The 17,597-nt window shown below is 38.0% G+C and overlaps 1 protein-coding gene across 4 annotated transcripts in view; it reads left to right on the top strand.

Moving 5' to 3' along the window:
• The window catches only part of LOC122806803 (protein SSUH2 homolog), a 621,468-nt gene that overhangs the window by 464,263 nt on the left and 139,608 nt on the right, over positions 1 to 17,597 (top strand). For all 4 annotated transcript variants that reach the window (XM_044077526.1, XM_044077524.1, XM_044077525.1 and 1 more), the window contains exon 7: positions 7,973 to 8,097. In XM_044077526.1, coding sequence (XP_043933461.1) covers positions 7,973 to 8,097 — 125 coding nt within the window. The remainder of the gene's footprint in view (positions 1 to 7,972; positions 8,098 to 17,597) is intronic.

The raw sequence follows: 17,597 nt of genomic DNA, 5'->3' as shown, positions 1-17,597 counted from the left end.
TTGTTAGAAGATTCTGTGACCACTCCTAGTTTGCAGTCATCAGCAAACTTTGTCAGCCACAGACCTTTAGTTTTTGCTTGTACTTCGGAGAAATAGATTCCAAACAGTAGAGGTCCCCGGACCGATACCTGTGGAACACCACTGGTTACAGTTCTGCTGTTTGAGGTGGATTCCCCTATTTTGACTATATGGGTTATGCTGCTGCTGGAGGTGAATTCCTCTGTTTTGACTATATGGGTTCAATCAGTGAGCCAGTTAGTGACCCATCTAATAATATACGGGTTGATACCTAGCTGGGTGAGTTTGTCAATTATGCCTGAGTGGGGGATAGTGTCAAACACCTTGGCTAGGTCTAGGTAGGCTGTATGCACAGATTTCCCCTCATTGAGGGCCTTGGCAACTGTCTTGAAGACATCCACCAGGGTTAACGGGCATGATCTCCCTTTGACAAATCCAAATTGAGTAGGGTCAAGTGTTTGGAAAGTATCAATATCTTTGTTGATAAGGTCCATAATGATTCTCTCCGTGGCCTTGCAGATAAGGCTAGTCAGGCTAATAGGTCTATAGTTCCCTTGGTCAGTGGAAGCACCACCTTTTTACAAGGGGATAACTGTGAATAAGTGAAAACCATGGCTGTAATAGTAGTGCTGGATGGTAGAGAATTAGTGTGAGATTTACAAATAAAAAAAACAGTGAAACGGTGCTTCATCAGATCCAACACAATCGAGCAAAGATAGCATTTAAATAGCAAATCAATTAAATTAAAAACAAATTGAAATCACCACCTCAGCCCACATGATTTCAATACAGGTTTCAAGGGAACATGATCATTTAACCTAATGTGGTTACACATATTATAGTTATTACAGGGAAACGTTCCCATCCTATTTAAGATGCATGCATCTTTTAAAGGGGGTCTATAACAAAGTTGATTCAACTATCTATTCCTCCTATAACAGAATCTTGGAGTATCACCCAGAATCTCTTTATACCAATTGTCACCTGTTAAAATATGCCAGTGCTTCCTGACAACATCACAAATCGAACCAACATTATTGGTATACGTCAGGATCATCCTAACAACTTTATGCATGCATCCTAAATAGGAAGGGGATATTTCCCTGTAATAACTGTAACATGTGTAAGCACATTAGGAGTTTGAATACCTTTATCTATCCTGACACTAACCGCGTCTACATCTTTAGTTTCTTTGCTAACTGCAGAAGTCATGATTTAGTATATATTGCAGATTGTACAGTGTGCCACTGTTTTTATGTTGGTAAGACCAACAGGTATTTTAAAGATCGGGTACGTCAGCATCTTTATGATATAAACAGACATGACAAAAAGAATGCCTTTTGTAGACATGTTTTACAACATGATATCTTACACTGTTTTAAGTTTTCTATTTTAGAATTATTAAGAAATGGAAATAGGGGTGGAGACATTCGTAATAAAACTGAATGTACAGAGCTTAGGTGGATACTTGAAGTACGTGGGCAAGGGATTAAATGAATATGGTCCCTTGAAACGTATTGAAATATGTGGGCTGAGGTGGTGATTTCAATTTGTTTTTAATTTAATTGATTTGCTATTTAAATCCTATATTTGCTTAATTGTGTTGGATCTGATGAAGCGCCGAGTGAAGGCGTGAAAGCATTTATAATTTTTTTACTGCTGTTATTAGAGTGTTAAAGTGTATTTTCGTATGCCATGTAAGCTGGTTTCTCTGCTTTTTGGATTTACTGATTTTGTGTTTAACCAACTGCATCCTGAGTTCTTGGTTGCCTGCTGTGTTTGTATAAAGCATTTGTGTAGTACTCTGCATAGTTGCCAGTTCCATCTGAGGGTGGAGGTGCAGTGAAGCTATTTATACCATCTCGCAAGAGGTTATAATCTGCTTTGGAGAAGTTTTTTTAGTTTAGTTGGTGCTGGGGGGGGGGGGGGTCTGGTGTGATAGTTACTTCAAATGAGATTGATCTGTTGTCAGATCTTACCAGGCAAGACCTCACAGTGGGGATGCTACAGTGGTGCCCATATTAGTAAGCACCAGATCCAGGATGTTGGCATCCCTTGTGGGGGTGTCATCTAGCTGGTCCAGGGCATTGGAGTTAACAAAGTCGAGGAACCTTTGGGCAAGTGAGTTTGCACATGAGTAATTTCCTTAGTCAATGGATGGGTAGTTAAAGTCGCCCAAAACCATGGTGTTTGGATGTATCTTGATAGACTCAAGTAGATACAAATGGGCAGAGTGGGTGTCCTAATTCATGGAGGGGGTCCTGTACCTGGCAATGACTTGAATAGATGTCCTACCAACTGTTTTCTTTTATAGAATCCTCAAATTTAGTGTTCATCCTTCTTATTTCTAAAAATACATCCTTAATAATGACCACATTTTAGCATTGTCTTCCTGCTCTGCATTCTTCATAACAAACGGTTTGTGGACTGGCCATGCTCCTTATCCACTGGTTCTGTTATCTCTGGGTTTTTTTTACACTTTCCTTTTTTCTTGATACAAATTGGCTAATTAGTTTATCTCTTACTGGAGCAGGGCATTGTAATTGCAGGCTTCAACAGCTGCTGAACTGACTGTGTCACTATTGGTAATCTTTGCGATGATGAGAAACAGATGCTTCACTTGACCAGTGCAATACTGGAAGTTTCACTGGCTTTTTTTATTTGTAAATCTCACACTAATTCTCTACCATCCAGCACTACTATCACATCCATGATTTTCACTTATTCATTTTTAACAATTACCCGAGTCGTAGAACATACATCCTTCTCTGTTATCCACACTCTTTTCCCCACATCAGTTCAAACCTCTCTCATTTACTTGTCTCAGTGCGCATTACACTGTTTAAACAAATTACATCCACATTAATCCTTTTACACCATTTAAACCCAACCATACTTCTCACATGATTCTGTATGCTCTTTTTTAAGGAAGCTACATTCATACTAACTTTTTACTTTTTTCATCTGTTTTTTAGCCCACCTTTTGCTTTCCTTTTTCTCCTCCTCACCTTATAATCTCCTCCAATATTTTAATTCACATTTTACTGTGTCTGTTTTTGTCCTGTTGTCTCAGTTTCCAGTTCCCCATTGTCCATTACCTGTTTCATTTCTGTTTATTTAACAGTTGTTCACCTTGATCTCTTCCTTCTGTTTGTTCCCTTTCACTTTATCCAGTATTCTTTCCTTCATTTCTGATTAAAGTGCAATCAAACCAAAAATGGTCACTGCCCCCTAAATGTTCTACAGTTTGGTCTGTAACTCTTCTTTGAATGACCAAATTCTTCAGATTGCCCATACTGTTTTGTTACAACCCTGTACAAGATGTGGCAAATCACCCCCATCCCAAAAAATGCTTTGGTTAGTTCCCAGTAGTTTACATTTCCTCTCTTCCCATTCACTACTATCACATTGGACACATGCTGCATTTTGGCCTCTGTCTTCTAAATTCAGAGTTGCCCATACTTCCAAAGCACCTATCTACAGTTTTCTTTCATCCAACCCTTTATGTAATGGACTTTTTGACATACTTTTGAAAAATATGTTTTTCATTTTCATCTATGTCTGAAGTTATAAATTATACTAACTTTTTTTTCATTTTTGCTTGCATATTTAAGCTCTGGTAAACATACTCATTCAATGGTCTTACAGAACATTTTTTCACATTAATTTACAAATTGTTCTGCCAACAAAAGAGTTTCAAAATTCGCTTCACAAAATGATTCTGTCCCTAAATGTCATTCAGTTCTAATGTGTTTTACTTTAATCCCAGTGTTGTAATAGTATCGCACAAATAAATTACTTGTAGGGTTACCACCTGTCCCTGTTTGTGAGGGACAGTCCCTCTTTGGGCAGTTGTGTCCTGTGAAAAAAAATTAAAAATGGCAAATATCCTGAGATTTTAGGACAAAAATATTTCCTAAGTTTTTATTAATAGTTGTATAAAACAGCTATTTTGTGTCTGAAACACCTACGAGGTCTATCAACCATCCTCCTACCTCCCCGGCCTTACTCCTAGTATTGTTGAGGCAGTTTTTGGACTTAAGGGCATACTGCAGCTTTGCTTATCTGTGCTTCTGTCTGGGGGATTGATTATGCCCTACTCACTTCCCTTTTTTAGCCCCTGCTCATTTGATTGTGCCTGATGGTAACTCCATTCTTTGGACCATGCCTCCCTTTAGTGAGGGTATCAAAGAATGTGCCCTCCCACTCAAGACAGACACACCCATCTCTCCTCTGCCACTCCATCAGTTGCCCAAGCCACAGACTGGACCTAAACTGACTGGGCTGTAATCAGGACTTCATCTCTCTACTCCATCAGCATGGCTGATTTTATTTCATCTTTTAATTTAAGTCTTACCACTGGACTTCTAAATGGTGGCTCTTTTTCCACATTCCCCTGTTGAATATTCTCTCCATTATTTTGTACCTACTGCTGTTTGTTTCTTGCAGCTACTGCTGCATATAGCAGTCATTTGAAGTGCAAACTCCCTTCTTTATTTTGCTCTTTAACCAACTCTCTCTCATAATGGCTTACAGTAGTTCTGTAGAACCCATCCTTAAAGTTAGCTATTTATCTCCACACCACCAGACAGATATACACCCTCTTCATCTCTTCCATTTTGCTGATACACTTCTCGGCTTGCTTATTCTGGTTTTCATCTCCCATTACTGCTTTCTTCCTCTGTAAATAACCTTTCATCTGCTGCACTCCACTGTATTATTTCACCTACTCCTGGGACATTCTCCTCCATAATAAGACTGTTGTTTCGAAGGCTCCTAAAACCATACTTAAGCCCGATTTTCAGGGCCATCCCTAACTTTGACTCAAATTTTAACCATGTCCCTTTTAAACACTCCTAAAATTGGTGTCTTTGTAGAAAAAGGTGACGAATTGCACTTAAAAATAATAATAATTACGAGTTGTAGATTTCTTTTATGTCGAAAATAAAATACTAATTAACATTCTGTTATTTCTGTATTTCAAGTTAATAGTACTAATATTTTAAAATGTATCCCTGATTGTCACTGATTTTTGTCCCTGATTCAGCTGACAGCTATAACTGAAACCTCATCCGTGACTTATATATCTCTATTTTCAAGAGAAACATCCTTATTTTTTTTCAGCAGAAAAGAGCTCAGTGGATACTGCTGAAGCTAGCTGAGGAATGAACAAACATGAGAACCAAGAGAAGAAATCTTCGGCTAAACACCACAGTTTATTCTGTGTTGTTAACACACTCATGCTAGACAAGTGTATGAGTAAAACAACTACTTTATTCAAAGAATGAACAAAAACGATGAGTGCTTTTGGCTGTAATAGCCTTCTTCAGATCTGAAGAAGGCTATTACAGCTGAAAGCTCTCATCATTTTTGTTTAGCCGAAGATTTCTTCTCTTGTTTTTTTTTCACACCAAAATCCTTCATGCTGTCTGCAACAATATTGATTGTCTCCTTCATTCATCATAGTGAACTCAAGCCTCAGCAAGCAGCTCTCTGTTTCCACCTAGTGGCTTGAAGGAGTAGCACATGTTTCCATGTACCTTGGTCAAATTTCCCCTTGCCTAGTGATGGCGAACCTACAACGCTCGTGTCAAAGGTGACATGCCACAATGTTTTGGATGACATGCCAGCATTCACTAACACATGGATTACCAAAAAAACTGAACAAACAAAAATGAAAGAAATATGAGACCCTGCACCACCCAGAGCTTAAAATGCATTCTCACATCAGTATCCGCACATTATCTGTCATCACAGCAGCTGCACAGTTCACTTGACTTCTAACTGCTGCACCAGAAGCTCATTTTCAAGGCACAAGCGTGATCTCTGCAACTCTGCAGTCTCCAAATGAGTGTGTTTGTTTGAAATCAGCTTTTGCATTCGTTGCTCATGTGAAGTGCATTGGATTATTTTGCTGCAGGAGTCAGTTCAACAACACTGCTGCAGAGGTAAGGAAGTTATTAACCTCAAAGACTATTTTGGTATACTTTCTCAAGAGTCTGCAGAGGGCAGTGCTGACAATTCAGAAGTTTAGAACAGACAAAATAATTAAGTTCCGGATGTAGTAGTCTGCAGTACTATGGAATTAAATGATTTCCAATGGCTACAAATTGAAGGATTAGAGCTGCAGTTAGCAGAGATCCAGGTGAGCATCTGGGCTCAAGTGTTTGTCGACCTGAGGTCTAAACTTGAGGATCTGGAAAGAAATTGCCTGCAAAATGAAGATTGCCACTACAAACAAGAAAAGTTGAATGCTTGAAACCAAATACCAGAAACTTTTAGCACCCTTAAAAATCTAGCAATGGCTTTACTCACACTTTTTTCTTCTACATACTTTTGCAAAACCTTATTCATGGCATTAAACAACATTAAAATGGACAAAAGAAACTGACTGACAGATGGTTAGTCTTGCTTGCATGGGCTTGAAATGCACAGAGTACCTGTCTTCAATTTCAGACTTATCTATTAAAACTCATCAACAAAAAACATTAATTGATGTCAAATCAAATGCAATTTGTTCCATATTTTTTTCAATTCAATTCAACATTACTATTAAAAGTAGGGTAACATTTTGGTGCACTATTTTAAGCTCAATTGTCAGTGTGCATATTGTTTTCCTTATTGTAAGTAACTGATTTTTCTTTTACTTTTATAATACATAGGCACACATGATTGGACTGTATTTTCTTAAATAAATAAATAAATATGTAAAGAATTGTTTCTATTATGTTGGGGGGGGTGACATGTCAACTGCATCAAGTTAGGGCATTTTCTGAATTTTTGACATGCTAAACCCAAAAGGCCCCATCAGTGCCCTAGTCAGTATAAATACTTCATTGGGTTTCCCCTAGAAAGTGGCCACTGGCCCAGTGGGACTAGCCTGGTCAACAAAGCATATATAAATAACTAAATCTGACAACATAGGAAATCATTGTCATTTAGATGTTTGCAGACACAAGACCATTTGTGACATATGTGGATATTCCCACATTACAAATGGTTGTGTAATCAGTTTCCAGAATCACTGAATGTGAGATGAAAATATTCTCCTTGTAATGTAGGATCATAACTTGAGCATTCACAAATTTGTCACATGAAGTGTTGCAGAAAACTTACATTATGAGGTTGTATTTAATTTGATGACCATGACCTCCTTATCTTAGTACTTTTGCACTTATGTTCATAGGAATATGAAATGAGCAGGTCATCGTGTACATAGGAGTTGAAATAAAATATATTTTTTTGATGAAAAAACAGTTTTCTTTGTGCTTTTGGAAAGGAATCTGTCATTTGCTTTACAGAACTATTTTTAAGGTAGGTTGGAAAATCTGTAATAATTTCTGAAACTTGCTGGCAGAATGGAAGGAAGACGTCTAGACTTTGCAGATAATCTTTTGAGTGCAGCAGTGTTGTTCTTGCCATTTTTTTTCTCCAAGAATTTAAAATATACTCATGTTCTGATTAGCACAAAAAATATGATATCTGGCCTTGTAATTTTTAAGCAAAGGATTTTTATTTTGTCACTGTAATGGAACATTTTTACCATCAGCAAAGATGATTTAAATTCTGGAGTCAAGAGATGGCTTATTCGTTGCTGAGGAAGTTTGTTGTCTTGTTTTCTTCCAGAGCAGGTAGAATATGGCACTATATCAGATTAATTTTCATATTCATCAGAGAGTTAGTATTGTCAGTTGTTACTACCAGTATGTACTGTTGGTTGCAATCTGTTACGAGCTGACATTTTTGGTATAATGTGAAATGATATCCAGGTTGGAAAAATCATTGGTATTGCAAGGTATGTTTTGGGACAGAAAGATAAAAAGCAGAATTGGTATGTATGAGCATGCATTCAAATATATTGCACCATTACCTGCAAGGCTGAAGACATATGTGCTTGGTTTGATTGTTAGGACATGTTGGCATGTGTTGTTAATCAGTGTATTGTTATGTTTAGGTCAGTTTGTTGATACACCTGCATGTGGTCCTGCTCCACTCCCATGGGATATACCAGTGCCTCCTCCGCCTATGTTTGCTGACACTAAGCAGAAGGTTAAAGTACCTCATACAGCATCTGTAAAGGTATGGGATCCTAGTCAACTTTGAAATGAAATTGCTTTTGATGCTGCCTGTTGCTGTGGGTGAGGACAGTCATAGCAGAGTAGATGTTAAGTGGCTTCTTCATAGTATTGAGCTCTGTATGTCATGAATTTCTTAATTTCATTGGGAAAATAATGTAAAAAATGACCTTTACGTAATTGTGTATTGAATTAATCATATGTAGGAAATGAGCTAGCACTAAACATATGGCAGTCCTTTTCCTTTCCTCCTCAATGTGTATTTTATCTGGTTTGTAATCATCAGGAGCTAGAGTCAATCTTGACAAGCAGTGACTACAAGCCAAGAACCGGTCATGGATGGGATGTCAGTCTAACATATGATACATACAGAGACACACACAGGCAATTTAGTATGTTACCAATTCTGACAAAACTGTGTTCTTGTGTGTGAGAAAAAACAACAAATTCCCACACAGAGCTATGGAAGGCAGCCATACTGTTCACATAATTTACCACCTCTGTGAACCAAATCAACATACCAAGCACTATGAGGCAAAACTCTAAACCACTGCACCTGTTTACCTGCCATGAGTTATTTCTCCTTTAGAATGTTCAGTTGAACTTTGAGAACATTTTAGAATGATGCCCTGATACATGTCAGGTGTTGGCATCTGCCTCTAATAAGTAAACAAACCTTGTATGATTTCTCAAGAAGTGACAGGGCAGTTGTATGGCTAAAGAAAGAGCACTACTTAAAATAAATTACTATTGGTGAAATACCAAGGTGACAACACAAAAGGTAAACTTTATGAAGCAAACAAAAAATGCATTTTTTGCAGTGAGACACAGCCTCTTATATGCTCTACACTGACATATCTCTAAATATACTAACTCTGTAAATGCTCCTCTTCATAATGTAAGTAAATACAGTAATAATTTTGCAAAAAGGCATGTTAGTCAACCAAAATTGTTTCATCAGAGCAGGGTGCAGTATTCAGCATATATCCTGATAGGACAATTTTTGAATATTCACAGGCAGGTTATTTACCCAAAATGAAAACATTTGCACCCACACATCTAGGTAATCTTTTCTTCATAGCTAGACACATATACCATAGGTCTTTGCACCCTTTGCTTCAGAGAGTAACTCGGCTTGTAAAGAAAGCCCCTTGTCAGTTTTAGTTAAGCTCCATGTAGGACTTACTGAAATATTTTATGATAAAACCAAAACAAAATAAAAGACTAGTAGGCTCAATTGATTTGCTTGTGATGTAAGTATTTTAATAAAAACAGTAGATGCTGAAAGAGCAGTAAAAGCACAGAAAAGTTGTAATTTAACTTCTGTCCTGAACTTTTTAATAATTTCAGAAATGGTTTGCATCCTAACTCAAAACCTCCCTTAGGTCTGCCATATGTAAGTAACATCCACATATCCTAGTCTTCATCTGTCCCAGTTTTCTTCCAGAAGATGGCAAGTTTTTCAGTCCTTTGATGCTATTACGCCAGGACAGAAAACACCTGTTAATATGTTGGGAGAAAAAAATCAACTCACGGTTGAATTACAACTTGTCAAGTGGCCCGTATTGCACATGTGGTTTAAAATCATGTTAGGATTTGGTGATTTGGTGATAAGACTTTTACTCCTAACCAGAATTTGCATAGAAAATTAACAAATTTAACAAATTATGATAAGAAACTCAATAAAGGAAGTTGCAAACTGAAAATATTTCAGAGTGTTTGAAGGTTAAAGGGATCTGTAAAGGCTTATGTTACTGGAAGTTTCCAACCAGTTTAACCCAAGGATCAGATTTGCTCCATGAACTGATAACTTTACTTGATCACTAAAGTTATGAGTTAATGGAGGTACTTATGAAAGCTAGGAAACAAGAGATGGAGAGGTTAATGACTGATACTGGCATTGTTCTTACTAATGACTTAACTTTTTGATTCTTATGAAGAGATGTAGTAACATTTTTACTAAAGTAGAGGTAAGTTCATTAGATTAATGGAACCAGATAAGGAGGTGAACTGGTTGTAATGACTTGATCATGTGGTGAAAATGTTCTTAATTGTGATGCCTATTTGGAAGTGTCAAAAAATGAGATTAACATTGTTTATGCAAAGATAAACATCTTTTCTTTTAACATTACTTGGAAGTCAGATTATAAAAACATAACTTGTTAATACTTGAAAGTGGATACTGTCTCCATATTTGGCATCCCAGAATACACAAAGACCTTTACAGTCCCCCACTTAGACTGATTGTTGATGAGACCAGTTCCAAGACACACCAGATAGCAATGTTTATTGACTGCAAGTTGAAGGAGGGGTGTTAATAATATCCTATATCTATTGAAAGACTCCTGGAATTTTTTGATCAGTATTGAAGGACACGTACCATGAGAACTTAACATTTGTCAAGACTGATGTGAAAGACTTATTTTCAGTAATTCCAATGAAAGAAGGGCTAGATTGGTTGCAAAGTATTTTATTAGAGCTAAGTGACCTGTGTAATTCTGAAATATCTACTGTATGTCAGTGCTTAGTAATTGTTTGAGAGAGCACATATATATTTTTTAAAGGAGAGTACTAGCTACAAAATAAAAGCAGGTATGGCTATGGGTATACTCTGGGCCCCACAGTATGAGATTTTGGTTATAGCATACTGGGGAAAGAACTTTGTTCTTAATTGTCAATATCAATCGTGCTGGGCATTCTATTCAAGATTCCAGGATGACACTTTATTACATATATTAATTTGGCCTCTGAATTTCTGTGGTTTACCTGTATAGTGTTTCCATGGAGTGTTTGTATTATTTAGACTTAAAAATTACCCAGGATAAAATGAACAAGAAGTTTAAATTGAGTATATACCACAAGCCATCGTACTTGACTCACTGTTCCATTACTTTTCCAATTCAAATGGTGAGATTTAACGAAATGGTCTCTGATGATAGCAGATTCATTCAGAAAATATCTGTTTAAAAGAAGTTATCTGCATAACATTGCAAAAGTGTTTCAGGATGAAGTAGCCACAAAGAGAACTAAGGGCATCTATTATCCTTTATTGTATGCTTAAAAAAGCTGCTCTGAGTAGTGGAGTTCAAATGAGGAAAGAATTTGATCAAGCAATAATTACAACTTAAATTATTGACAGTGGTCCAATAATAAAATATTATTAATAAGAATTGTGCATTTGTTGGTTTAGTGAAGAAATAATATATATTTTAGGTGAGTACCCCAAGATCATTTACAGAAATGGATATAAAGTCCAGAAGCTATTGGAATCATCACCAAGTGAAATATTTTAATGTGTCAGGTGTCAAGAGTGCCAGAACACCAGAGAAGGAACCAAAGTGAATGTATCTGGACAAGCGATGTTTTTATATCTATGGGTCTCGTGATGTAGTTTATATTGCTATTTGCAATGATTGGACATCTTTCTACATTGGTGAAATGCTTCCAGGAATATGTCTACATATTAATAGAAGGCGCACAAACAATACTGTGTATAAACACACAGAAACACATCCTGATCATGCATTTAAGTTTAATGGTTTGGACAAATTTATGTTTGACTGGAGAGGAGGTCCATAGAAGGAGAAACCTGAAGCTTGTGATGGCAACTACATTTAAGTACAGATTTTTCCCCTGGCCAGAATGGACAAATTTCTATATATAGTGTACTTAACATGAACGCATTATTTGATTTTTTATTTAAATAGTGTCATGTTTTTGCATGCAATATTTATATTTGAATCTTATTTTAAATGTTAAGATGAAATAGACATTTAGATCTTATGGATATAAACAATAACCCTAAAAGGTTTTTATAAGGATGTGTTATGTAATTACGTAAAGACCGAATGGAAAATATTTAAATACTGTTTATATTTTTGATAAACTAGTTCTGATGAACTTCCATTTGAGATGGATGAAAGCACTCAGTCATTGTTACTTTAGTCCTCTTTTTAGTGTGCATTAAAAGTGTGTTGGGTGGTATCAGATGATAGAAATTTCATATGACTGAAACTCATTTGACTGAGAGCATAAGACTGAAATTTCAGAATACTGAAAAATCACTTGCATGAAACCCATAATAATGAAATCTTACAATGCTAAATTTCAACATACTGAATTGTAAAGTAGACGATATAAAACCAGAATAAGTGGGGGGGGCTACGCCCCTACCCCCATCCCCCTAACTATATATACTAACTCCAGGATCGCAATACAGTGGGGAAAAGGGCATATACCTTTTCCCCACTGTAGTGCTATCCTGGAGTTAGTATATATATATATATATATATATATATATATATATATATATATATATATATATATATAGTTAGGGGGTGTGTGGGGGGCATAAGCCCCTCACCTATTCTGGTGTTATGTCATCCATTTTAGAATTCAGTATGTTGAAATTTAGCATTGTAAGATTTCAGTATTATGGGTTTCAGTCAAGTGATTTTTCAGTATTTTGAAATTTCAGTCTTATAGTCTCAGTCAAATGGCATTCAGTGAAATGAAATTTCTGTCATCTGACAGGGATCCGTCAGGTGACCATCTTTTTATGTGATTCTAAGATGACAACTATTCTCACAATTCTGACAGTTGATTACAATGACATACATTCATTACAAGGTTTTGGCATTTAAGTTGGAGTTCACGTCTTAGTCTTCTGTCCTGAGATCAGAAGGAATGTGTCTGGAACCATCAGGCTGGTACTGATTTTTGATTGTGTGTCTTGCTGAATATATTAGGCTTTCATATTTTTGAATGGCCTACATGGGCACTCACCATCCTTTTAATTTGGTTGAATGAACTGACAGGCCAAGTTCCTCATCACATTACTACGGTGTTACAGCCAATTACTACATAGTGATTTACATAACCATTTTCACAGTTTACAAATATTTGCAGCTATTTGAAATGGATCTACATTTGGAAATACAGTTATACATTACTTCACATTTAAGTTTTATTAATCATGCATAACTAAGTACATGATTACTATTGTATTTGTACAACCTTAATTTATGATTTCCATTATAAGTTTGCTGTATCTAACTTATGAAGACTAATTAGAAAACATTTCTTTACTTCTTTTATACATAGTTTATAAGATTTTAATGATCATTGAAGTGAAACATTAGAGCATACTCTTATTTTCTTATTACAGTCAACAGTATATTACTGATCCCCATGATCCAGGAGGTGACGGATATATATTTCTTTCTGCTCTGAGTAAACTAGTTGAGAAAGGACTTCTGCATCACTTCTTTCCTGCATATATCTTACATCTGTGTACTTTCCATCAGCGAAAAATCTTCTGCATCTATTTCTTTTAAGACTAAGATTTGATTGGCAACTTTGCCTGAAGTATGTTTGATTCTGCTACAACTTTTTTAACAAGGCATATAGTCCCCCTTCCTTTATTAAAAGGCTACTTCCAACCAACCAAATACCCCTCTTTTTTATAAAAACATCAAGGGCCTACTTTGTATTGTTTTCAGCAAGATTCCTAAAATGTTTAAAGTCTAAAACTTTTTTTTATGTTTTATGTGACTGTGGGAATTGCTTAAGTATCCCTGCTGTTACTCTTTCCCCATTTTTACTGTGCAGTACTTGACATTTTATTATAATTATTGTTTCTGAAAACTTAGTAATATAGTCTAACACATACTCTGATTGTGGCCTGGTTTTTGTTATATTAATCCTGTTTACCTGGCTTCAAGAGAGCTGTTAACTCTGGCAGGTCCCGGGTCGTCTGAACTTGCTCAAACTGATTTAATCACAGTGAGCGTGACTTTCTGCCCACTACGCTCCTCTCCCAACTCCCAATTCCCCAGCCTCCTTTATTTACGCAGCCTGTTCCTGACACCTTTCATCCCAGTTAAAGACCCCACATCCCACTTTCTTCCATAACAGGAACACACACACGGAATTCCCATATATACCATCAGATTTGTTGTTTAAAAATTATCAAAGAAAATGTCTTTCCTCATGTTCTGCTTCCTCCTACTACCATGTCATCCAAGCAGTTACCACTGTCAGACCTCTTAAAATACATGTCAACACCATTTGCCCTAAGGTCATCATCCTCTCTACATCTTCCTCTTTAGACTGACCTCCAGTACTAGTACAAACCTGTCTACACTCTTCACCTCCACTGTTATCCTGTAGTCTTCTCATCCCATTCTATGCATATACAATTTTGCCACTACAGCTGGCATCCATCTAACATTAAAACGCCCCCTAAAACTTCCCAAACTTCTCAGAAATTTCACGCCGATACTCCTTGTCTTACTGTTGCCTAGTAATATCAAGTCAAATACAGGCCCAATCACCTTGTCCTGCTTCCTTATTAATACACAATGCTGTTAAAATAAAATAGACCAACTAAGCTCTCTTATCTCTCTTCACAATTCCCAAATCATTGCAATTACAGAATGCTGGCTTAAGCCACAGGATCCCTCCAGACACTGCTTCTTCCAGGCTATGGTTGCTTTCTTGATGCCAGGACAGGATTATTAAAGCAAAAAAGGGGTACTGTCCTTCTTTCCGGGTCAAACATCGACATACAGCTCCTTACTTAGTGTAATCCCTCCTCACATTCCCTTCCATCTTGGTTAATAACACAAATCCACTCTCATAGGTTCATAGGTTCATAGGTTTATACTAGGCTATCTGCCCTAAGGCATTTATAAGCCTAGCCCAAATTTTTGTGGCTTACGCCACCCCTTATATGAAAAAATACTGTGCCCATTAGTTTGTTGTGCCTCTGTCCAGCAGTGACACAGAGATGATTCCCGGGGTAAACCTACGATCTCCCATCCACAGGTCTAGATTTCTCTTGAACAGAGTCAGCGAGGTGCTCTGCCTCACATGGACCGGGATTCTATTCCACAGCATAGGGAGTCTCTGTGATAAATCTATCCCTCCAGCACGTCCTATTTATATTCGTGCTAAGGTTTAAGTCGCTTGCTCTAGTGGTTTTGGTGGATTTGGATTTTTTGAGGTGGAGCATGTCCATTAATTCCGGATTGGACATGGCCTTGTATGTCAGGCACATGTCACCTCTGAGCAGACGGTATGCGACTGAATAGAGCTGGAGTTTCTTCAATCTGGCAGCATATGACAGATTTTGGAGTCCCTTTATCCTTTTGGTGAGGAACTTTTGGGGTCTCTCCAATTGCTGCAGATGTCGGGTGAGATACATCCCGAATGGGGCATTGTACAAGGTCATTGGTCTGATAAGTGAAGAGTACAGGGGAACAATGACCTCACTAGATCTGGATGTGAATCCCTTCATGATCAGGTGGTCAATGTAGAAGGTCTTTCTAACCACTTTAGCAACGTGAGTGTCAAAAGAAAGGCCACTGTCAACCTGGGTCCCCAGGTCCCTGATAACCTCTTCTGTGCTTAGTGGATTGCCACCTATATGGTAGCTTGGGGTTACCCTGTTTTTCCCGAAGGGTATGACTATACATTTTTTGGCGTTTAACTTCAGGCCATGGCTCTGGCACCAGCTATCTGTTTCCGTGAGTCCCTTCTGAAGGATATCCGTGTCCGATGCACTTTCCACTATGGCGCCCAGTTTGCAGTCGCCTGCAAACTTTGTCAGCCAAAGTCCTCCCATGTTGGCCTGTACTTCTGAGAAGTAGATGCCAAACAATAGGAGGCCAAGGACCGAGCCCTGTGGGACACCACTTGTGACCGGCTTGGAGTCTGACATAGCGCCAGCAACTCTAACCCTGTGGGTTCTGTCCTTAAGCCAGTTTGCAACCCATCTTGTGACATATGGGTTTACATTTAAGCTGGTAAGTTTTTCTACAATACCCGAGTGGGGTATTGTGTCGAAAGCCTTTGCAAGGTCAAGGTAGGCTGTATGGACTGCCTTTCCTCATCAATGGCCTTGGTGACTGTTTCAAGAAGTCGACCAAGTTCAAAAGGCATGATCTTCCCTTGACAAAGCCAAACTGGGTCGGGTCCAATGTCTGCAAGTCCCTATATCTTTGTTTATGAGCTCCATTATGATCCTCTCCATAGCTTTGCAGACTAGACTTGTTAAGCTTATGGGCGGTAATTACCAGGGTCTGTAGAGGCGCCTTTGTGGAGTGGGACCACAGTTGCCGTACACCACTCCTTGGGCACGTATCCTGTGGTAAGGCTGAGATTAAACAGCTGCCTTATGTGCGGGTTTAATTCCTCATTTAGCTCGTGTAGCACACAGCCGGGGACACCATCCGGTCCCATTGATGCTGTGTTTTTAGCTTTAGAGAGAGCAGCTTTCACCTGCGCATTTGAGATGTCTGGGAGGCTACACTCGGCTGGGATAGTTATCTCTCCTTTAGGGGGGGAGAGGGGGTGAAGTTTGCACTGAACCTGTCTGCCAGTATGTTGGCAATGTCTGTGGGTTCAGTGATTTTTGTATCATTTTGGACTAATTCTGAGCATATCTGGGAGTTTCCACCCAGGTTCCTAACATAGCTGAAAAAGGCCTTATGATTGTCCTTTGAATCCATGGCAATTTTTCTCTCAAAATTGGCCTTAGTTGATTTTATGAGTGCTCGTATTTTTTTACTAATAATGATCAGGGGTGACTTCCCTTTTATGGATTTTGTTCTATCATGTAATAGCTTTCTCCTCTTATTGTAAAGTTTGTTAAAGGCTCTCCATTTAGCTCTTTGATTATTCTGCTTGTTGTGTATCTCCCTCCTGCTTCATTACAAAAACTTAATTACCTACAGAGGGCTTAACCTCCTCTGTTCAGAGCATCAAAAATCTTATTCTTTTTGGTCAAAACATTATCCACCCCTGTAGCGCCTTTTTTAGGCAATGACAGTTTGATAAACCTTCCAACGTAGTAAAATCTATGCAAGGTAAACTGAAAGTGTTACTGCTCAATGCTAGTATTCTCAACAACAAGTTCCACTCCCTGGAAATGCTCCTTACCCTGGAGAGTGTTGACATCTATGCAGTTACTGAAACATGGTTTAAAGCCACAGAAGGCACCCCAGCAGTACAAGACTATGTTGACCAACTACTGCACAAGAAGTGACGTGGTGGGGATGTATTAATCTACCTAAAAATTAAGCGCACCTCAAGATTGGTCAAACAGTCTGACATACTTCAGCTGCTCCAAGTCCAAATAACTTTAGGTAAAGTCCACTACCAGATCCTTTCTAGCTATAGGTCCCCATCTGTGGCCCAGGATAATCCTACCACATACTTGAATGTAGTGAAGTAACTCATCATTCAGCCCAACAACATATTCATTGTTGATTTAAGTATTCCACCATAAAGAGAAATACATACACTGCTACTAACATGTAGGCTCAAAGATTCCTGGATTTTGTCAATGCAAGCAACCTGGAACAGCTAGACTGCTCACCTGTTAGGGCTGTAAACATTCTAGATCTGCTACTCACATATATGAGAGAACATTGCACCCCCCCTCCCCTTGTATAATGTCCTCACTGGTCTGATCAGATCAGAAAATGCTAACCCTTGAAG

Source organism: Protopterus annectens, chromosome 7.part0 (assembly GCF_019279795.1).
Source record: "Protopterus annectens isolate FY-2018-M chromosome 7.part0, PAN1.0, whole genome shotgun sequence".
Lineage (NCBI taxonomy): Eukaryota > Metazoa > Chordata > Ceratodontiformes > Protopteridae > Protopterus > Protopterus annectens.
Note: the sequence above shows the minus strand (reverse complement) of the source record. Positions and strands in the feature narration are given on the sequence as shown.